General features: G+C 36.5%; 3 protein-coding genes and 2 pseudogenes across 3 annotated transcripts; 4 read left to right on the top strand and 1 right to left on the bottom strand.

Moving 5' to 3' along the window:
- The first annotated feature begins 630 nt into the window (after positions 1-630).
- LOC146950280 (uncharacterized) lies at positions 631-3,162 on the top strand. Its single transcript, XM_085746224.1, has 6 exons — positions 631-792; positions 1,102-1,475; positions 1,669-1,779; positions 1,865-1,958; positions 2,734-2,836; positions 2,926-3,162. The coding sequence occupies exons 1-6, from the start codon at positions 777-779 to the stop codon at positions 2,933-2,935; spliced, it is 708 nt and encodes a 235-aa protein (XP_085602350.1). The 5' UTR covers positions 631-776; the 3' UTR covers positions 2,936-3,162.
- A 4,966-nt stretch (positions 3,163-8,128) lies between these two features.
- LOC146950279 (uncharacterized) lies at positions 8,129-8,822 on the top strand (annotated as a pseudogene).
- Positions 8,823-9,877: 1,055 nt separating this feature from the next.
- Positions 9,878-10,585, top strand: LOC146950278 (uncharacterized). Its single transcript, XM_085748620.1, has one exon. It carries the CDS (start codon positions 9,878-9,880, stop codon positions 10,583-10,585), a length of 708 nt encoding a protein of 235 aa, XP_085604746.1.
- Positions 10,586-11,377: 792 nt separating this feature from the next.
- LOC146950277 (uncharacterized) lies at positions 11,378-14,103 on the top strand. The gene is made up of 6 exons (XM_085746223.1): positions 11,378-11,426; positions 11,788-12,121; positions 12,517-12,733; positions 12,819-12,900; positions 13,676-13,778; positions 13,868-14,103. Exons 1-6 carry the CDS (start codon positions 11,402-11,404, stop codon positions 13,875-13,877), a joined length of 771 nt encoding a protein of 256 aa, XP_085602349.1. The 5' UTR covers positions 11,378-11,401; the 3' UTR covers positions 13,878-14,103.
- A 7,134-nt stretch (positions 14,104-21,237) lies between these two features.
- LOC146950276 (uncharacterized) lies at positions 21,238-23,122 on the bottom strand (annotated as a pseudogene).
- Positions 23,123-24,010: the final 888 nt, after the last annotated feature.

The raw sequence follows: 24,010 nt of genomic DNA, 5'->3' as shown, positions 1-24,010 counted from the left end.
TGCCGCCGAGTCCGAGAGAGAGAGCCAGAGAAAATACAAGATGAATGAAGAATACAAGTGCATCCTGTGTTGTCACGCGTGGGGTGATATTTGCCCAATTTGCCCAAAAATTTATTTTTGGAAGTGTGTAATTGGGCCTATATGTTGGGCCTAAGCTGAGGAAACTGCGGATTGAGCCCGGGCGACCGCCCGGGGTCGCCGGGCACTAAATCCGCCCCTGGGTGAGAGGCTCGCCTGATACCTATGTTATGGTCAGTGGCATTGTTTCCTATGTTGATGAGCACTTGGGTTAGGAGGTTATAAGCCCTGAGCAATGATCTATGTTAGGGACCAGATAGCACCGATATTAATCAGGAGGCGAGGCCAGAGGCAGAAACATGCCGATAAGAGCATCAACAACAGGAGTAGGATTAATCAAATGTTGATAATTTATTATTGCTGCTGTTGTGAAAATATTCAAACAGATTGTGTTATGTGTTTAAAACACATAATATGTCCAGAAAATGAAGCTTCTGCCAATGCAGAGGTGCCAAATTGACGAGGGGTATTTTGATATTTTATTTTAGTCATCTTTATTGTGTCAAGCAATTTTATACAAAATAACAATAATATAGAGTTGTACGGTGGGTGTGAGTTTTAGAAAGGTCAGACCCCAATAACCTGGCCCAATGACTTTTTTTTGGGTTTAAACCGAGTACAAATTTACAAACCCTAAAGAAACGTTGCCATTCTTCTACATTTTCAATTTTACATTTTTCCATTCCAGCGGAAGCGTCATGGCAACACCGCTAGGTTCGTATTCAAACCCTGTAAACTTCTTCTGTAATTTAATTTAATGTTCTCAAAACGATTCAAATCGATGCGATTCACCAGATTTTTTAATAGATTCACTAGATTCTTTAATATTTTTAAACCAATTCACTGTATGATTCACTGATTTTTGTTTGTTTAATGTCAATTTTTATTTCATTTTTTATGGATATATTCAGTGTTTAGTTGAAATTTAATTTTTGATTTATTCAGTTGAAATCATTTTCATAATGAATGGGTATCTCATGATTTGTTTATTTATGCTTATTTAATGATTTTATTATCTCTCAGCAAATGCAAAGAAGCTTTTCATTGACGAATGTGAGAGGCTTTTGGAGATAAGGTTAGATAAAGAAGCGTATCATCTGTATGCTGCCGGATGTTCCGGTGAAGACAACCCCCCCTCCTGGCTTGAAATGACCACAATGACACAAAATTTGTATCGGAATCAAGTCAAGAAAGCTGTGGATGACCTGATGGGATGTGAAAAGACATGGCCTTCAATCAAGGAAGAATATAATCTGCCCGATTCAATGGAATACTATGTTCCGCCCAACAGCAAGGAGCGTTTTCAGGAGATTGTGAGGCTGACCTATTCCATTCAAGAGGCCAAATTGGATTTCTCAGGCCATCAGCTTGCGCTCAGAAGAGGCGATCCGTTTTGGGTATGCTTATAATATTGGATTTCTCTAACAATTGTACCATAGGTGTCTTCTTTTTTTTTCATCTGCTGCTTTCTTTTTTTAGAAATCTGAACTTTGTTTCATATATAAAATATATATGCTGTACAAGACCTTTGCAAGTTAGTGTTGTTATTATGACATTTCTATTCTAAATGTAACAATGTTGCTGGAACAGTATCCTAGCTATGCTGCACGTGTACGCGCACGTGCCATGAATGCTGCACCTGCAGAAGCCGTGAATCCAAACGAGGAGAAAGATAAAGATTCTGATGAGACTGTGAAGAAGGTAATGGTACATTTGCTATCACGGTGTTATTTTATGTTATAATTGTTATGGTGATTTGAGAAAATCTTGTCTTTTAATTTTGAAGATTGACAAGGGAAAGAAGAGGCCCAATGAATCTGCTTCAGAAACTCCAGTTTCTTCCAAGAAAAAGAAAAATACCACTCTTGAGAAAACTGCTGGTGAGACCAAGTTGTATTATGTATTGTAATAGATATATATTGTTTCTGTTTTCATTTTGTCTAATTGGAAAAGTATTTGTTTTTTTGCTTGTTGATTCAGTGCTAAATCCATTTGCCAAGTTCTTAAGTTATTGTGTTGTTGATAGATCATGGATTGATGTTTTTGTTTGTATGCCCTATTGTTTATATCTTTCTACTATACATCAGTTAACTATTCTTAAATTGTAGTATTGTTTGAACGATGCATGTCAATTCTGAAGTTGTAGTTGGTTGGATTTATTCTTGCATTTGCATGCTGTGTTGTTTATGTCTTTATTTGTAAATTGTTATATTGTGTTAGATATAAAGAATGAATGTTGCATGTCAATACTGAAAATGTAGCTTGTTTGTATCATGGATTCATGCTTGCATTTGCATGCTGTATTGTTTATATCTTTAATCTTTCTACTATACATCTGTAAACTATTAAATTGACTGTTAAGCTGTGCTATATTAAGAAAACATTCTCCATATATAGATTTATATATCCTTCTGTTACAAATGTAATACTATACATCTGTAAACTATTAAATTGACTGTTAAGCTGTGCTATATTAAGAAAGCTGGACATATAGCAACTCCTCACCCTTAGATTGAAACATTGTTTGAATGTTGCATGTCAATGCTGAAATTTTAGGTTGACTGTTAAGCTGTGCTATATTAAGAAAGCATTCTCCATATATAGATTTATATATCCTTCTGTTACATCCGTAATTTGTGTTTAAATTTTTGTTAGATGGTAAGAAAGCTGGACATACAGCAACTCCTCACCCTAAGGAAGGTGGAAAGACTGATGCCAAATCTCCCAAGTCTGGAGGACAGGACAGTAGTTGCAGCAAGTATGCTTTTAACAAAACTCGATGCATATGTTCATTACTTTTAGATGGGTTGTGATTGACCTTTCTTTTTTTGTTGTCTTTATTGCCAGGAAAACTTGACTGCAACAACATAGCAAGGCCAAAGCATGCTGCTAAGTGAAGTTGCTTGTTTGTCGACAAATGCATGTAATTGTTTTTCATTTGTAGTATGGTGAGTATTCTAAGGATGTTAGGTATATGCCCTTGCTTTTTGATCTAGTAAACATGAGGGAAAGTTGTGGTATGACATGATTTGGAAGCTATTTGACTTTGATGGGTGAATTGATTGCCTAAATTCATTGTGTTTAGATTTTCGACTGCTTATTTTCGTTCTTATTTTAAATTTATGCTGTTTGAGCTATATAGGCTATTTTGAATTATATTTTTTGGTTGAGGTTATTTTGAAATTTCTATATTTAGTCCTTTAGACAGTATCTTTAAGGTGACATTTAGGGTGGGTGAGGGAAAGATTTTCCTACCATGGGAAAGTTAATTTTTACTATAGTCTTTCCACACTATAATTTTTGCCTTTCTCTTTCACATTTTTTGAACTTCTAGATCTGGAATTTTACCTAGTGCATCTAGTGGAATGCTTTTGTGTGTTCTCTTGGCAAATAAACTATTCATCTTCATTTGTTCTTCAATTCAAATGAATCTTCATCTTCACCAATATTTTCTTAACAGTTTTCTTATTATTCAGAACAATAATAAAATGTTCAAATCTGGAAAACTACTTCAAAATCAGAACCACAATATTTTCTTAATATAAAATTCAAGACAACAACAACAACAACAAGAGTTTCTTAAGTTTTATATATAAGAAAAAATTCAAGACAACAACAACAACAACAAGAGTTTCTTAAGTTTTATATATAAGAAAAAATGAGTTTCATAATGGTATCAAGATCCATTGTTCCTCAAGTACAACAATCCAGTATCAATCACCCTACAAGTTTTTGCTAGCATCATTTTTAAGGGATTTTGCAAGAAACCCAAATGAAAACTCGTCTGGAATTTTGCAAATTTGTTCTATTATACCTTTCCATTGCTGCTAATTGCTTTTGATACTGAACTTCTCCTATGAATCATTTCAATAAATGGCTATTTTTTATGCTCAAACCCTTAATGAGGGAAGTGTCAAATTGAAACTCGAAAATAGATTGAGAAAATGAGTTGTGGAGTTTTTGGGTTTAATTTGGGGGATCGGAGTGAGATAGGGGCAGAGGAAGAGTTGGGACATGAAACAGTACGTTAAAGAGAAAGGAAAGAAAATATAGTGTAAGCAAACCATGATAAAATCAATGTTCTCTTTTAATCTAATGGCTAAAATCAACTTTCCTACGGTGGGAAAATCTTTCCCTCACCCATCTTAAATGCCACCTATCTTTAAGCTTCGTCTAAAAACCTATCGGGGTTATGAGTAAATTGCGCTATTTATGCCATTTGTTGAAGTGTTGCTAATCTGAAACTGTCTTATGGTTATGTTGGTGGATTCTAGAGTGAGGGTCCTATTAAATCCCTCACCGGTGGACCATTATTTAAAACCATTAGATTAATCAAATCCATACATCTTATTATACACTCTCTACACTGGATCATAAATCTCCTCTCTCCAAGCTCTAAAACACCAGCAAAGCCTTCAATCCAAAAAAACCTTGTCGAAATATCTTTCTTTCGGCGACCAACGAAAGTTTCAACGTTGTTATCAAGGGTAAAAAATTTCATGTTGTTCGACAGACAGCATGAGAAAATGGATAGTGGAGAGATTTGATACACTTTGTTTACTTTAAAAAATCATTTAAAATTAAAATTAGTTTATTTGCCCATAACAATTAGAATTGTTTTGCTCACCCCGTACAGTGAAATTGCTTACGAAATGGATGGTTGAGGGAATTTCTATTCAAGATTCCACTTGTGATAATATATCATTTTGCCCATAAAAATTAAGATGGTTGAGAATTATATAGTTTTTTAGGTTTAATCTGGCTTTAACAATTGATTGAACAATTTTATTTAACGAATACTGAATTGAATGTATGTGAATAGTGAGGGTCTTTGATTGCAGTTGTGGCTGGCAGGTGGGTGAAGTAGCAGCAAAAAGATGATTGTTGGTGAAAGGGAGAAGATAATTGTAATCAAGTGTAGAGTGTGCACAATAAGGTGTATGGATTTGATTAATCCAATTGCTCTTAATAATGGTCCACCGGTGAGGGACTTGATAGGGCCCTCACCTTAGAATCCACCTGGTTATGTTTACTAAAATCCACGTTTTACTATTAATTTTTATCATGGTGAAAGCTGGTACTCCTAAGTATCGAAACTCCATACCAATACCTAATAACTTAGATACTACTGTTTTTATAAAAATAAATTTAAAACACTTTATAAAATAAAAAAAAAAAATGTGATTTAAGGTTTCTTATAAGGATTTTCCCACCATGGAAAAGTTTGTGTTTCCGCCATTGAGATTTAACCTTTCAAATCTTTTGCTTTAGTTTGACAATGAAGGTGGTATTTCAGATTTTAGTTGTAAGATTTGTCACAAAGTTTCACAGTAATTAAGTTAGTTAACCCAGTTTGATAAAACAAGTTTTACAACTAATCATAACTTTCAAGTGTGTGTATATTTTATATATCAAAATTTGTTATATTCATTAACTATCAACTTAACGTAATTGACCACATGTATGATAACGTAATTGACCACATGTATGTAGGTATGGCAATGGGGAGGGCCGGGATGTGAAATCGAATCTCATCCCTAATGGGTTTGGGTATCTCCACTCCATCTTCATCCCCCTGCAGTGGATATTTTTATTTTTTTTAAGAAAGTATTTTTCAGCTCTTTAGCCTAAGGAGTATTTTTAATAAAATAATGTTTCATTTGTTTTTGTACGTTGATCTTTTATGTACATTTATTGTCTATACAAACCAATTGTTGACGTGACTCTAATGTGACTCAACTAAAATAAAATAACGATTTTTCTGGGTTCTAAAATCAAACATTATTTTATTAATTATGTTAAATTAATCATTTCATAATTAAAAAGGAATACATGTATATTTCTTTATTCCAATTTTAATTTTCTTTATCAATTTCCTTTCATTTTGGAATTAGAATCAAGAGCACTCAACTCAAGGTCGAATCAAACCTAGGCTAATAACATTTGTTAAATTATTTCATGTTGTAGAGCACCACATTAGATGCACCAGTAATAGGACTCACTGCTGAGCTTATGGCATGAAATGCCTGCACCGAACGTTTTGTTTAGTACTAAATATGTATTTCTTTCAAGCTATTGTACTCTCAATCACTCTTAAACATTTATAATTAATAAGTATTATTTAATAAAGTTATTTTGTTTTTTAAAATCCTTGCAAAAAAATAATAATAATTTGAAATGGGGGAAGAGGTGTGTTGGATTTGAGAGTACTAATGCAACTATTTTAGCTCCACAAAACCAAAATGACATACTAACAATGATAAATAAATAAGGCAAACGTGAAATCACGATTTTGTTGTTGAAATGGCGGCGTCAGGAAGTTCCCGAGGTTCGTATTCAAACTCTAGAAAAGATTAATGTATTCAAAACGATCGATTCAAATCGAGTCTCAAATCCATTAGACAATTTCGGATTATATTATCCGAAAAATTTCAGGCAATCTTGTTCAGATTACATAATCTGAACCAAGAGTATTTTGGGAAAAAAAATATAGAGCGTGAGATAAGTAGGGTGAGAAAAGTAAAAGTCTACAAAATAGAAGGGGTTAATACCACTTTTAGTCCCTGTAATATGAGCGAATTTCGGTTTTAGTCCCTATAAAAAAAAAGTTTAGATTATGTTACTGTAATTTCAGATTCTTTCACTTTTAATCCCTCATTTAAATATGTCAGCAAAAAAGGTCTACATGGCACGCTGACTAGACCGTTTTCATTATTTTTTAAATTAACTAATTCCAAGTGGATTTTTTTTATAAATAACAATAATTAAAAAAACAATTTATGAACAACATAAAAATAAGGGTCTTGTTCATCATTTCTTCATCCCTGTTCATCTTCCTCGTTGTGTTCATCATTTCTTCATCCATGTTCATCTCCTTATCACCTCTGTCCAGATCTACATCAAGTGTCCCAACATTTATATTGAAAACACACCAAACTGTAGCACACTCGATGTATAATCATTGAATTGTAGCACACAACAACAACAGCCCATACTCAATTTTGTAAAATCAACAGTTAAAATTAAAAGCAACCCATGATATAGTTGTGGATCTTAATCTCCTCCAAATTTTCCTTCACAAACAAAAAACCTTAAATGGTACTAAGATTAAAAACTTTGAAATTACTAAGGAACAAAAGGGGTGTGCCTAAATTTAGAAAAAGGTTGAATGTAAATCCAGAAAAGATGAAAGGAAGATGAAAATGTTGATTTTTGTTTTTTAATTTGTTTTTTTAATTTATGTTTTTGAATTTTAAATAATTGAAATAATTATAAATTTCAAGTGGATTAAAAAAATATTAAAATTACACAGTCAGCATGACTCGTCAGCAGATTCTGAGGGATTAAAAGTGGAAGAATCTGAAATTACAGGGACAGAATCTAAACTTTTTTTTTTTACAGGGACTAAAACCGGAATTCGCTCATATTAACAGGGACTAAAAGGGGTATTAACCCAATAGAAATTTGTTGTTCCCACTTTAGGAATGAGCAAATCCATTTGGCTGCTCTTTACCCAAATGGTTTCGCTCATTCCCAAAGTAAAAGACAAAATTGCCCCTACGCAACTTAACTTGCGCAGCGTGAGTTAACTCACGCTAAGTACTATGTTTCGTTCAAAACTCAGCAGGCAAGCACAAAGTGCCATTTTTTCTTTCCCTCCACCTCCAAAAACCCAAAATGTGCGAATTTTTGGGTCATAATCTTCATTCCAAATCATTGCAAATCGTCAGGAAACAAGTTTCTACGCTCATTAAGCATCAAAGAACAGGTAATGTGCCGTCAAAACTCAATCCTTTTTCCTGGTTTTTCTGCTACTTTACGTCATTTTTTCTAGTAGGTTATAAGGTTGAGCGTGAGTTAACTCACCCTAGTTGTAAGTGTTGCGTGAGTTAACTTGCGCAGGAAGATAACACTAGCGTGAGTTAACTCAAGCTAGTGTGTTGCCCAAATTTTGAAATTTTGCGCCTCTTTTTTTACTTGCTTTGCTTGCCGCACAAGTCATTTATTTATTTTTTCTTTGTTTTTTTTTATTGAGTAGACATTGAGTGACATGGTTGAAAATGTGGCGGAGGATGGCATTGAGCCGAAACCGGGTAAAAACAAAGCTTCCGGCGTAGGCAAACCAACCAATGATGTGAAGTTTAAAGTGAAAATTCCTTTTCAAGTTGAAGCTCACATACTTCACAATCAAGCAAAACCGGTACCTACCGGCAACTTTGAAGAGAAGCTTAAACCGGTACCTACCTGTATTCGTGTTATTCAAGTAAACACCGGGTCATTTTTTACAACAAACGAGAGATGGAAAGATCGAGAAGAATTACTTGGTTGGGTTCGTCGACAAGCGGCTAGGGCAGGATTTACTATTTCTATAGATAAATCTAGTACAATAGCGCCATACATGACGATGCAATGTGAGAGGAGTGGTGAATACAAGCCACCTAAGACGAGGAAGAAACCGAAGCTTGAAGGCACGGGATCAAGGAAGTGCAATTGTCTGTTTAGGTTGAAATGCTTCTTTGAAAGAAAAAAAAAACACAAGAATGGTGGATTGCAATGCTTTGTGGAGTTCACAATCATGACTTGGCGCCAAAGTAATTCGGCCACCTTCGTGCGGGTCGACTAAAAGGGGATGAGAAGCAAAAAGTTATCGACATGACAAAGAGCTTGGCAAAGCCTAGGAATATTCTCACGGATTTGAAGGAAAAAAACAGAGAAAGTTTGACAGTCATCAAGCAAGTGTATAACGCACGAACTAGATGGCACAAGGGGCAAAGAGAGGACAAGACCGAGTTGCAATACTTGATTACAAAGTTGGAGAAGCATCAATATCTCTATTTCACAAGAGCAAATAGCGAGGAAACCACTCTTGAAGATTTATTCTTTGCTCATCTGGATTCAATTGATATGCTTAACACTTTTCCCACCGTTTTGGTCATGGACTCCACCTAGAAAACCAATACATACCAAATGCCATTATTTGAGATTGTTGGTGTCACCTCTACCAAATTGACCTATTGGGTTGCATTTTCCTTTCTTTCCTTTGAAAGAGAGAATAACTTGATATGGACACTTGAGATGTTGGTTGGTCTTTTGACCTCAAAACACAACATGCCTAAGGTGATTGTCACGGATAGGGACCCCGCTTTGATGAAAGCTGTTGCCGAAGTTCTCCTTAAAACGGGCCATGTACTTTGTTATTCTCCGAGTTGGAGGGGTATGTCTCTAAGGCCGCTTTGGGTTTCATCGATGAAGAATTTGAAAGGTCTAGGAGATTCGGATTTGCTAAAGAAGATTGTGGTTGTGTGCAAATGACAACGTACGGGTTGCCTTGTGCTTGTATTCTTACCTAGAAGAGAAAGAAAAAATTGCCTATTCTTTTGGATGAAATACACCTTCATTGGCGAAGGTTAAGTGTAATTGGAGAAGAGGTTGATGCCAATTTTTCCGTTACGGAGGAATGGGACGCCATTCAAGAACGTATCAAGAGGGCCCCTTACAAGATGAAACTCTTCATCAAATACAAGTTGCGTGAACTAGGATTTCTGGAGGAAACAATGTTGAAGCCACCTATGAGAAAAGTGGCCACCAGGGGGCACCTAAAAGGATGAAGTCTACACCAAAAACGAGGTCTATGGTCGAATCCCCTCTAGGTGGGAGACTATTGATGCTCAAAATCCCGATAGTCAATGCTCACATGCCAAGAGTAAGTCTCAAAAGACTAAAGGTTCACGTCTTGGCTCCCACTCACAAACTTCAACTCCTACTTAAAAAAAAACAACCTTATTTGCAAATACTATACATGTCACAAATTCCAAATCTCATGAGACCTTACGTTGAAGACATTGTGAATGTTAGAGGGGATGATAATTGTGGTTTCTGGGTCGTAGCTAGGCACATGGGATTTAATGAGGAAGATCATGTTTTGGTTCGTCATGCACTTATTAATGAGTTGAAAACTCACAAGAGTGACTACTTGCCTATATATGCTACCGAGAGCCGTTACAAACTTATCTTGGATGGTTTACACCCTCTAACAAGTAAAAGTGGTATTGCGCCTCCAAAGAAGTGGTTGACCACTCCAGATATAGGTCACATTATTGCTAGTTGCTATAATAGAGCGGTTGTTCTATTGACTTTGCCCGAAATGGGTGGTTCATGTGAGACATATTTTCCAATCCGGAGTGCTCCACCATTTAAGTCACATTCCAACATAATGTGCCTTTGCTTGATTCCCGACCACTTTCTTCATGTGAAGTTGAAAGAAAATTGTCCTCTACCACCTCCTCCTAAGGAGTGGATGACTCACAAGATTGGTGAGGCGGAGCAATGGCTTTTTGAGTTTTTGGATAGAAATGCCGCCTTCAATGAGCTCATGTCTAAGGAGCCTAAGCCGCCAAATAAACCAACAAATGAGCACAATCCTATTACTTTGGACACTCCGGAAAAGCCAAAGCAAGAGAACGAAGTCATGGATGAAGATGAAGATTATGCACTATCACTATTCTAGTTAGATAGGTTATGACACTTTTGGGTCGGTCGGTGTTCGTCCTATTTTTTGGTGGTATTACACCCCCGACATATTTTTTGGTGGCCTATTGTGTAATTTTGATATTTATGGCCAATATGTAACTAATATTATATAAATATATGAGGAATTATTTTGAATCGTTTACGTGTCATTAAGTGTGTTTAAATTATTACGGGTCATTACCGGTGAATTTGTGAAATTTGGACCGTTTGGATCGTTTATGTGTGATTACGTGGTTGTGAGAAAAAGAATGTTTTTAAATAATTTTGATCGATTATGTAATATCATCCGATAAACTTCTTAAACTGGCGTAATTTGGTTAAGTTATGAATGTGCCGTGATTATGGGTCTTTCTAGACTTTTCAAAAGTCTGTTCTGTCTGCACTGCATTTAATGCAGTTTCTGTTTATGCTATGAACGTGAGTTAACTAACGCTAGTGCAAATGGCAACGTGAGTTAACTCACGTTCCACATTACACTAACGCATGTTAACATACGCTACGTTTTTCTACGAATAACACTTGCGCATGTTAACCTACGTAACGTGAGTTAACATACATTAACATTTGTGCTAGCGGGACTTAACATGCGTAGGGGCATTTTGGTCTTTTACTTTGGGAATGAGCAAAACGTAAATAGCCGAATTCTTTGGGTAAAGAGCAGAATTCTTAAACAAGATGACATTACTGGGTCAGACCCAATAACCCGGCCCAATGACATTTTTTTGGGTTTAAACCGAGTATAAATTTACAAACCTACATTTTCATTTTTACATTTTCCATTTCAGCGGAAGCCATGGCATCTTCAAGTGGAGCAGTAGGTTCGTATTCAAACCCTATAATCTTCTGTAATTTAATTTAATGTTCTCAAAACGATTCAAATCGATTTTTTAATAGATTCACTAGATTCTTTAATATTTTTAAACCAATTCAATTCATTGATTTTTGTTTAATGTCAAATTTCATTTCATTTCATAGAACACAACAAGGATTAACAGAACACACGAATTGTTTTCACAACAAATCGATTCTCAGATCCACTAGATTCTTTAATTTTTAAACCAATTCACTATACTATTCGCTATTTTTGTTTAATTTCCATTCTCTCGTAATTTTACGATAATCAATATAGGGTTTAATTTCGATTCTCTCATAATTTTTTTTTTTATTTCTATTGCTTAGTGAATACTATCGAGGAAGTGAACACCACTGAGGATCGTTTGATAAATCTTCTTGAGGCTCAAGCAATTTCCATTTTTCAGACTGGACTCGAAGAGGACAAGGAACATCCTTATCCTGAACGTGATTTTTCAAAGTTGACTGTTAGGACCCAACAGCTGTACATTGACGAAGTAACGAGGATTGTTCTTGAAATGATGGATCTTGGAGGCTGGGATGCTATGGCGCAAAAATATGAAAAGTACAGATTGTCTGAAGCCAATGACAAGGCTGTTTTCATTGAAATTTTAGCACTGACGGGAGCTTTGGAAGGCGACGAGCTTTATCAGAAGATTAGGTATGTTTTGTTTCTCAGCTAACTGTGATGTCTGTAATAAACCTCCCCCTAAAGCTGCAGCAGGCTTATTAATGTTTTGACTGATTGAGAATAACTCTTGTTTCTAAGTTTCTGTCTTTTATACACTTCTTAATATGATATCCATTCTTAAGGTGTGTCCTAGTGATATTTTATAGTTGTCTTGAATGTGTGCTTGTAAATAAACTTTCCCCTCGGTACTTCTTGAAAAATTGACATAATTGTAAACAAGTATCTGTTCTTCTCTCTTTACACAAGCTCTTCATTTATTTAATTTTTTTACATGTCATTGGCAAGTTTTTTCAAAAGCAGTTATGATTTGTTTCTCTGCTAACTGTGATACCTGTAATAAACCTCCCTAGTTTATTAATGTTTAGGCTTGAGGCTGATCGTGACCTGAAGGCTAAACATGCCATGGAGGCTGAACGTGCACGTGACATGGAGGCTATACGTGCACGTGGACGTGAGCTGGAGGCTAAACGTGCCATGGAGGCTGCACTTGCACGTGCCATGAATGCTGCACCTGCAGAAGAAGTGAAGGTTGTTGATCCAAACGAGGAGAAAGATGAAGATTCTGATGAGACTGTGAAGAAGGTAATGGTACATTTGCTATCACGGTGTTATTTTATGTTATAATTGTTATGGTGATTTGAGAAAATCTTGTCTTTTAATTTTGAAGGTTGACAAGGGAAAGAAGAGGCCTAATGAATCTGCTGCAGAAACTCCAGTTTCTTCCAAGAAAACCGATCCTGAGAAAACCGGTGAGACCAAGTTGTATTATCTATTGTAATAGATATATATTGTTTCTGTTTTCATTTTGTCTAATTGGAAAAGTATTTGTTTTTTTGCTTGTTGATTCAGTGTTAAATCCATTTGCCAAGTTCTTAAGTTATTGTGTTGTTGATAGATCATGGATTGATGTTTGTGTTTGTATGCCGTATTGTTTATATCTTTCTACTATACATCAGTTAACTATTCTTAAATTGTAGTATTGTTTGAACGATACATGTCAATTCTGAAGTTTTAGTTGGTTGGATTTATTCTTGCATTTGCATGCTGTGTTGTTTATATCTTTATTTGTAAATTGTTATATTGTGTTAGATATAAAGAATGAATGTTGCATGTCAATGCTGAAAATGTAGCTTGTTTGTATCATGGATTCATGCTTGCATTTGCATGCTGTATTGTTTATATCTTTAATCTTTCTACTATACATCTGTAAACTATTAAATTGACTGTTAAGCTGTGCTATATTAAGAAAACATTCTCCATATATAGATTTATATATCCTTCTGTTACATCCGTAATACTATACATCTGTAAACTATTAAATTGACTGTTAAGCTGTGCTATATTAAGAGAGCTGGACATATAGCAACTCCTCACCCTTAGATTGAAACATTGTTTGAATGTTGCATGTCAATGCTGAAATTTTAGGTTGACTGTTAAGCTGTGCTATATTAAGAAAGCATTCTCCATATATAGATTTATATATCCTTCTGTTACATCCGTAATTTGTGTTTAAATTTTTGTTAGATGGTAAGAAAGCTGGACATACAGCAATTCCTCACCCTAAGGAAGGTGGAAAGACTGATGCCAAATCTCCCAAGTCTGGAGGACAGGACAGTGGTTGCAGCAAGTATGCTTTTAACAAAACTCGATGCATATGTTTATTACTTTTAGATGGGTTGTGATTGACCTTTCTTTTTTTGTTGTCTTTATTGCCAGGAAAACTTGACTGCAACAACATAGCAAGGCCAAGCATGCTGCTAAGTGAAGTTGCTTGTTTGTCGACAAATGCATGTAATTGTTTTTCATTTGTAGTATGGTGAGTATTCTAAGGATGTTAGGTATCTGCCCTTGCTTTTTGATCTAGTAAACATGAGGGAAAGTTGTGGTATGACATGATTTGGAAGCTATTTGACTTTGATGGGTGAATTGATTGCCTAAATTCATTGTGTTTAGATTTTCGACTGCTTATTTTCGTTCTTATTTTAAATTTATGCTGTTTGAGCTATATAGGCTATTTTGAATTATATTTTTTGGTTGAGGTTATTTTGAAATTTCTATATTTAGCCCTTTAGACAGTATCTTTAAGGTGACATTTAGGGTGGGTGAGGGAAAGATTTTCCTACCATGGGAAAGTTAATTTTTACCATTGGATTAAAGAGGAACACTGATTTTACTATAGTCTTTCCACACTATAATTTTTGCCTCTCTTTCACATTTTTTGAACTTCTAGATCTGGAATTTTACCTAGTGCATCTAGTGGAATGCTTTTGTGTGTTCTCTTGGCAAATAAACTATTCATCTTCATTTGTTCTTCAATTCAAATGAATCTTCATCTTCACCAATATTTTCTTCTTAACAGTTTTCTTATTATTCAGAACAGTAATAAAATGTTCAAATCTGGAAAACTACTTCAAAATCAGAACCACAATATTTTCTTAATATAAAATTCAAGACAACAACAACAAGAGTTTCTTAAGTTTTATATATAAGAAAAAATGAGTTTCATAATGGTATCAAGATCCATTGTTCCTCAAGTACAACAATCCAGTATCAATCACCCTACGAATTTTTGCTAGCATCATTTTTAAGGGATTTTGCAAGAAACCCAAATGAAAACTCGTCTGGAATTTTGCAAATTTGTTCCATTATACCTTCCATTGCTGCTAATTGCTTTTGATACTGAACTTCTCCTATGAATCATTTCAATAAATTGCTATTTTTTATGCTCAAACTCTTAATGAGGGAAGTGTCAAATTGAAACTCGAAAATAGATTGAGAAAATGAGTTGTGGAGTTTTTGGGTTTAATTTGGGGGATCGGAGTGAGATAGGGGCAGAGGAAGAGTTGAGACATGAAACAGTACGTTAAAGAGAAAGGAAAGAAAATATAGTGTAAGCAAACCATGATAAAATCAATGTTCTCTTTTAATCTAATGGCTAAAATCAACTTTCCCATGGTGGGAAAATCTTTCCCTCACCCATCCTAAATGCCACCTATCTTTAAGCTTCGTCTAGAAACCTATCGGGGTTATGAGTAAATTGCGCTATTTATGCCATTTGTTGAAGTGTTGCTAATCTGAAACTGTCTTATGGTTATGTTTACTGAAATCCACGTTTTACTATTAATTTTATCATGGTGAAAGCTGGTACTCCTAAGTATCGAAACTCCATACCAATATCTAATAACTTAGATACTACTGTTTTTGTAAAAATAAATTTAAAACATTTTTATAAAATAAAAAAAAAATGTGATTTAAGGTTTCTTATAAGGATTTTCCCACCATGGAAAAGTTTGTGTTTCAGCCATTTAGATTTAACCTTTCAAATCTTTTGCTTTAGTTTGACAATGAAGGTGGTATTTCAGATTTTAGTTGTAAGATTTGTCACAAAGTTTCACAGTAATTAAGTTAGTTAACCCAGTTTGATAAAACAAGTTTTACAACTAATCATAACTTTCAAGTGTGTGTATATTTTATATATCAAAATTTGTTATATTCATTAACTATCAACTTAACGTAATTGACCACATGTATGATAACGTAATTGACCACATGTATGTAGGTATGGCAATGGGGAGGGCCTGGATGTGAAATCGAATCTCATCCCTAATGGGTTTGGGTATCCCCACTCCATCCTCATCCCCCCGCAGTGGATATTTTTTTTTTTTTTTAAGAAAGTATTTTTCAGCTCTTTAGCCTAAGGACTATTTTTAATAAAATAATGTTTCATTTGTTTTTGTACGTTGATCTTTTATGTACATTTATTGTCTATACAAACCAATTGTTGGCGTGACTCTAATGTGACTCAACTAAAATAAAATAACAATTTTTCTGGGTTCTAAAATCAAACATTAATTTATTAATTATGTTAAATTAATCATTTCATAATTAAAAAGGAATACATGTATATTTCTTTATTCCAATTTTAATTTTCTTTATCAATTTCCTTTCATTTTGGAACTAGAATCAAGAGCACTCAACTCAAGGTCGAATCAAACCTAGGCTAATAACATTTGTTAAATTATTTCATGTTGTAGAGCACCACATTAGATGCACCGGTAATAGGACTAACTGCTGAGCTTATGGCATGAAATGCCTGCACCGAACGTTTTGTTTAGTACTAAATATGTATTTCTTTCAAGCTATTGTACTCTCAATCACTCTTAAACATTTATAATTAATAAGTATTATTTAATAAAGTTATTTTGTTTTTTAAAATCCTTGCAAAATAAAAAAAAAATTGAAATGGGGGAAGAGGTGTGTTGGATTTGAGAGTACTAATGCAACTATTTTAGCTCCACAAAACCAAAATGACATACTAACAATGATAAATAAATAAGGCAAACGTGAAATCACAATTTTGTTGTTGAAATGGCGGTGTCAGGAAGTTCCCGAGGTTCGTATTCAAACTCTAGAAAAGATTAATGTATTCAAAACGATCGATTCAAATCGATTCTCAAATCCATTAGACAATTTCGGATTATATTATCCGAAAAATTTCAGGCAATCTTGTTCAGATTACATAATCTGAACCAAGAGTATTTTGGGAAAAAAAATATGGAGCGTGAGATAAGTAGGGTGAGAAAAGTAAAAGTCTACAAAATAGAAATTTGTTGTTCCCACTTTGGGAATGAGCAAATCCATTTGGCTGCTCTTTACCCAAATGGTTTCGCTCATTCCCAAAGTAAAAGACAAAATTGCCCCTACGCAACTTAACTTGCGCAGCGTGAGTTAACATGCGCAACGTGACTTAAGCCACGTAGCGTGAATTAACTCACGCTAAGTACTATGTTTAATTCGTTCATAACCCAGCAGGCAAGCACAAAGTGCTATTTTTTCTTTCCCTCTACCTCCAAAAACCCAAAAAGTGCGAATTTTTGGGTCATAATCTTCATTCCAAATCATTGCAAATCGTCAGGAAACAAGTTTCTACGCTCATCAAGTGTTCCTCTTCTTTACTCATGTAGTGTCCTTTTCGCAATCTTATTACCTGATTCTAGCTTCTGGTTTTGTAAACAGCATATGACATTAATAACCCAGCACAAGAAGTGCTAAGGGCAAAGAGATACAAAGAGCCAATACACCAAAACACAGGCGACAAAGGCACTAAAAACAGAAAATACAACCAAGCCAATACACCAAAACGCAGGCGACAGAGGCACAAGAAAAAACAGCAGCTGAAACCTAAAACAACCCAAACCAATACACCAAGAAGCAGGTGACAAAGGCGGAAAGACAGAGGGAAAACCAGCAACTGCTGAGAGCACTAAGCTGTGAACAACAGCAGCAGCTCTCATTCGCAAAACCAGCAAAAAACAGACCCAAGAGGCCACCCAGCTGCTGCCAATAAACTCCAAACCAATAGGCACCCAATTAACGCCTCCGAAGCACGCAATCCCTTGGATTCCAACACCACTCATAGAATAGGCAAGATGCAATCCGGAGCCTATTTAACGCCCAACACCAAGATAATGCCTTAACCTCATCCACCAATTCATACACACACTTGAATTGGTTTTTGAAAATCCTCGCATTTCTCTCCCTCCAAATTATCCAAAGCACGGCATGCCAAATCATCCTAAAGGCCATCCTAATCCTTCTCGAACTAGCCTCATCATTCCAACAAGTAAAATGCACATACAAATTTTGCGGAGTGATAAAATTAACACCTAACCAATCGAACACCAAACGCCAAAACAACCAAGCCATATCACAATGCATAAATAAATGGGTTGTTGTTTCCTCACTATGTCCACACATGACACAATTCCGATGATCCACTTGGGATAAAACGCCACGCCTCTCTAAATTTGCTCGAGTTGGGATACGATCAAGAAGCGCCATCCAAGAGAACGCAATCACCTTAGATGGAGCCGGACTCTTCCAAATACCTCCGAACACACTCTCCTCAAGCACACCCACACCATCATCCAACAACACAATACTCTCTAGCACTCTATAAGAGGAGCTAACCGAGAAAAAACCACCATCATCCGGCGTCCACCACCATTTGTCGTTTACCATTCCCAAAGTGAACCCATTTAAGAGAGCCAAAACATTATCAATTAGATTTTGCTCCCAAAGAAAAGGTTCTCTCCTCCAACCAAAATTCCAAGTGATCACTCCGTCAATTGAATTACACAAATCACCAATCGTAGCATCCTTACGCGATGAAAGGTTATAAAGCCTAGGGAAGCTAGAAGCTAAAGGTTGATGACCAATCCACTTCTCTTTCCAAAAACTTGTACCTCTACCATTTGAAACCCTCCTCACCACTCTATCCGTAAACCAATTACCACCAACACCACCTTCTACCTTCGACAAGTCCTTCCACCAAATGGAGGAGAACCTTGGCCATCTAGATCCTTCCGGTGGGGGAGCACCGGTAATAAAAACCCCATACTTCTCTCTCAAAACCACTTTCCAAAGAGGTAAATCGTCTTGAATGAGGCGCCACTTCCATTTAGCCATAAGGCTCAAATTCACCAATCTAACATCTTGCACCCCCAATCCTCCCTTACTTCTAGGAAAGCAAACTTTCCTCCATTTAACCCAACAAATCTTGCGCCCTCCCCCTACTCCTCCCCAAAGAAAATTTCGTTGAATACGAATCACCTCTTTCACTACCTTAACCGGGATTTTTAAATAAGACAAGTAGAAAATTGGGATGGCGTTCAAGACCGAATTAAGGAGGACGATTCTACCACCAAGACTCACATACTTATTACCCCAAGAATTGAGCCTATTCCGGAGTTTTACCAACATAGGCTCCCATGTGGAAAACTTTTTAGGATTTGCTCCCACCGGCAAGCCCAAGTAAGTAAACGGAGTGCTTCCCTCTTTACAATGCAAAAACCGACACGCCGCCTCCATAAATTCTCTCGAAACATTAACACCTATCAAAGAGCTCTTATGGAAATTCACCTTCAATCCGGACGCCATTTCAAACCCTCTAAGCATCGCCTTAAGAGTCCATAGATTCTCCACCGTAGGCACCCCAATACAAAGAGTATCGTCGGCATATTGAAGATGAGAAATCACCGTCCCTCCCCTTTTAATTTCGAAGCCTTGGAAAAGATTCCTATTAACCGCATTAGTCATCAAACCACTAAAGCCTTCGGCCACCAATAGGAATAAAAAAGGAGCAAGAGGGTCACCTTGTTTTAAACCTCTTCGGACACTAATCTCCTCCGTTGGACTCCCATTCACTAGTATAGACATATTACCCCCAAACACACACACCTTCATCCACCTCACCCATTTATCACAAAGACCCACTCTTCTCATCATGTATTCCAAAAAACCCCAATCAACGGAATCATATGCCTTTTCAAAATCAACTTTAAGAATTAGGCATTCCCGTTTAGATCTTTTAGCCAAATCCACCACTTCGTTCACCACCAACACACCATCCACCAAATGCCTACCTTTCAAGAAGGCGGATTGAGATCCGGAAATAATAGAGTTCATAACCTTAGAAAGCCTAGCCGCCAACACCTTCGAGAGGAATTTATATAAACTACCAAGTAGAGAGATAGGGCGATATTCCTTCAAAGACAACGGTACTTTCACCTTTGGAATTAAAGTAACAAAAAAGGATAGGAAACTTTTCGGAAGCACTTCGTTAGCATAAAATTGATCAAACATCATCCGGATTTCATGCTTCAAAAGATACCAAAATTCCTTGAAGAAAGCAAAATTGAACCCATCGGGACCCGGACTTTTATTCCCATCACTCTCCTTCACCACAACTTCAATTTCCGAAAGAGAAAACGGAGCAATTAAGACACTATTCTCCTCTTCGGATAGCATATTAAAATGCACCCCATCTAAAGTCGGTCTATCCCACTTATCATCCGCCACTTGCTTTTTAAAATAATCCACCACCGCTCTTCTAACCTCCACCGGAGTATCCACCCAATCGCCATCCACCTTGAGGACTTTAAGAGAGTTTTTCGCCGCCCTTGCCTTCACACACCTATGGAAGTATTTGGAATTTTCATCACCCTCTTTAAGCCATTTAGATTTCGATCTTTGGATCAAGGAGGCGTTCTTACATTTGAGAAGATTCCACATCTCATTAAACTTCGCTTTCCTCAATTCCACTTCCGCATTACTCAACACCCCTAACTCCCCTTTGACATCAAGATCCTCAATCTCCCCTACTAAGCAAGCCACTTTAGAATCAAGGTTCCCATACACTTCTTTACTCCAATCTCTAATTACAACTTTTAACCCTTTTAATTTTGTTTTCAAAACCACCGCCATCCAACCACTAACCCTTTGATTACACCACGCATCTTCCACCAATTTCTTGAACAACTTGTTTTCTAGCCAATAATTATTAAACCGGAAAGGTTTAGGACCCCAATCCGAATTGCCATATTTAAGAACCAATGGGCAATGGTCCGAAATTGTTCTAGGGAGGACCCATAAAGAAGGCACACCCCAACAACTACTCCAACTCTCCGAGATAAGGGCTCTATCAATGCGACTCATCGCATTACCACTCGCATGATACCAAGTGAACTTTCGACCCAAAGGATTCACATCAAATAAATCAACATCCACCATAAAAGAATTAAATAAATTAATTTCCATTACCATAGCCGTCGGAGTAACCAAGTTCACCCCCCTCCTCTCATCCGCATGACACACCGCATTGAAATCTCCCACTATACACCACTTACAATCACCAAAGGTGTTTTTCAACAACAATAGTTTTGCCCATAATCTTTGTTTTGCCGCCAAATCGCATTTGGAATAAATATTCACCACAAAACATTTATCTTTGTTCCTTCCCCATTCCAAACAAATCCCCACAAAACCTTCACCGACCACCGTGAAGAGAAGATTGGACTCGGATTTTCTCCAAATAGAAATAATTCCGCCACTATTTCCAATAGAAGGAAGAAACTCCCATTCACAATCATCCCCACCCCATAAACCACGACATAAAGGTTCCGTAACAACCTCAAGCTTAGACTCTTGAATTGCCAAAAAATCCACCCTTTGATCCGACACCAAATCCTTAATTACTTTGCGTTTCACCCTCCCCCCCAAACCTCTAACATTGTAGGAGAGCACAATCATTGATCACCTCTCTCATCCCCCCTTGTAACATCTTTTGCAACTTCCAAATCTTCTAAAACCTCCAACCTAGATACCATGGATTTGTCCACAATCTTGAAATTAAAACCATTAGATTTTTGTAAGGAATGGAGTCGAGATGCATCCAACTCCTTCCTAGTTGATACCGATAGAGAACGTTGGGGTGTTTCCGGAACTAACTCCTCCAAAATCAAGTGAAGGCCTGAAGCCGGAGTGGCTGGACAGCTTGGGTTGGCTTGAGCAGCACGCCCCTCACTCCCCTGTGTACCTTCCTCTCGCACAAAGCCACCTCCTTGAATAAATTCCACTTCATCATCCACTAAATTTGTCGCAGCGAGAGTAGTGCCTCTTCCTCCATTCCCACCTTTCCTTCTCAAAGAATCCTTCCTCTCCCTAACCGCATTAACGAACTGAATGCATTTAGCATTCCTAACTGTGTGCTGTTTTTTGTAAGACTTTTTCTTAATACACCTCCTTCTGTTACCACCTCCAACTTGGTTAGAGTATTGATAAATTGTATCTTCAGAGTCTTCTGGTTTATTTCTAGACTTGATTGTCTTAGTTTCCTCTGGTTTTTTATCTTCATATTTACTACGGTAAGAAAAAAAATGTTTTACGAGTTGCTTGATTTGATGTCATTGCAAACCTAGATTCAACTCGCACTATCGAATAAAGAGTGTTTGATTTAAACACTTTTATGTATGATCTCACTGTTTGATTATTGATTAGGCTGAAGTTATGTGAAAGAGAGTGTTGTAATAAACTCACAGTTTTATTCTCATTATTTTATATATTTTGAAATCTTAGCCAATTCTGAATTTTGATAGTGTTAATGGGATATATTACTCTTTTGAAGTGAAAGGAACACCATATAATTAACAATTTCATTTGCATGTCATGCGTTTTGTTCTTTTAAGGTTCATGTATAAAACTATATATATTTCATAGGAAAGTGTCTTCATTATTTATTCAGTTTTCTGTCTTTCCTTAATTGTGTAACTAGTAACTTGACCATCACGCAATCTCTTTTCGTCATTTGGATGATGTGTTACACAATCGTCCTCTTCGTTTGCCATGTCTTCTCCTTCCTCATCTATACTTCCTATATCATTATCTTCCTTATCCTCTTCCAAAAACTCATCCTCGGGAGGGTGACCAAACTGTAGCTTGAGCCTTCCATCCTCTCTATAAGCACGCAGGACCTCCTGTGTTGGTATCCTTACCTCTTCGAGGACAAATCTTCCATTATTCCTAATAGATCTGAAATAAACCCAAGGCTTTCCGGTTCTCCCTATGCTTGAAATGGGAGGAGGGTACTCACTTACCCTTGACCTCTTACATTCTCCATAAGAATGATGTCTTGAAGATAAATGATGTTCGACACGTTTCTCATTTTTGATCAATTTGCAAAGATTCATTCGCTCCACTCTTTGAGTCCTCGACATCGTCTGAACTCTCGAAACCAAGACCTTCGGTACAAATATGCATGCTTTCGGAATTCAACCATGAAAAGCTGTCACTGCTTTTGTGCCTGTTGGTATGGCTTGTTATTGGTGCGATAGAAAAAGAAGTTGAAGATGTAGTTTTGATAGTATCAGAAGACTTCGAGTCTTTGTTCTAGTTGAGATTTGTGTGGTTTATCTTTGGTGATGAAGATTCCTTGAAATGGAGTTCACCAAATATCTCAGTAAAGGAGGAGGGCTCTATGGATTTTACTGGTTTAATTTTGTTAAATGAAAGGGATTGAAGCAGTGTTGGATTTTCTGGCAGTAAGTAGGGTATCAAAGATGTGTTGTAGGCTGTCACAGGTTGCCATGGCTTTGCTTGCTAGTGAGCTAGTTAGTATTCTGCTTATAAATAGGTTTTTCAAGGATGAGTGTGAGAAGAAAAGGGTAAGGAGGAATACAAATAGATGAGTTGAAAAAAAAAAATCAAGAGGGAGATACTCTGATATATGTAGCAAATAGGTTTTGTATCTTGTTTTTTCTTCTTTGGGCGTGGCTTATTAATGAGTGGCTATGCTATGCTTGACCAGGATTTGGGGGCCATAACCATAAAATTGAAGTCTTTTTAAAAAAAAATGTATCTGATCCAATGACCGACTAATCTGAGGACCAATCCCACCGTATAACCATAAAAGTCCTTAGTAGCTGACTAGTTACTAGACTGGATTCCCAGTCGGGACAATTTCAAATTCATGCTGTCAACGTTCTCTGTGTTGGAACAAAATGCGTTTAACAATGAACCTTAAAGAGTTTTGATGATAACAAGGTATTAAAAATTGTAAATTGGACTAGCTAATATTTGTTCAAGTGTACAGGACCACAGTTAAAAAGTTACATCATTAATTGGTTCTGAATGAGCAAATAAAGAGCAAAAGAAAATGAAGCTTAGATGATTCTGAAGGCAATACGCTCCTGAAAGTAAAAGCGCTCCTGAAGTCAAGCTGCTCCTGAAGAAATAGTGCTCCTGAAGAATAGTGCTCCTGAAGACAAGAGGTCCAGAAGCCACATTATCAGAAGCTGTATCATCAGAAGCTGCATCATCAGAAGTTGGAGAAGCTGCACCATCAGAAGCTGCCTCATCAGAAGTCATTTCACCAGAAGCTGAAGATCAACTGGATTTGCAGAAGATTCAAAGATTGAAGAATCTACATTGCAAAAGCTGTCTATTGGATTCGAAAACACAGCAGAAAATCAGTGGAACATTGCAACGGTCATTTCAAAGGTGTTTGAAGGCATGTGCTTGCAA

The sequence above is a fragment of the Medicago sativa genome, chromosome 2 (assembly GCF_051527215.1).
Source record: "Medicago sativa cultivar Bolivia chromosome 2, Bolivia_mono, whole genome shotgun sequence".
Taxonomy (NCBI): Eukaryota; Viridiplantae; Streptophyta; class Magnoliopsida; order Fabales; family Fabaceae; genus Medicago; species Medicago sativa.
Note: the sequence above shows the minus strand (reverse complement) of the source record. Positions and strands in the feature narration are given on the sequence as shown.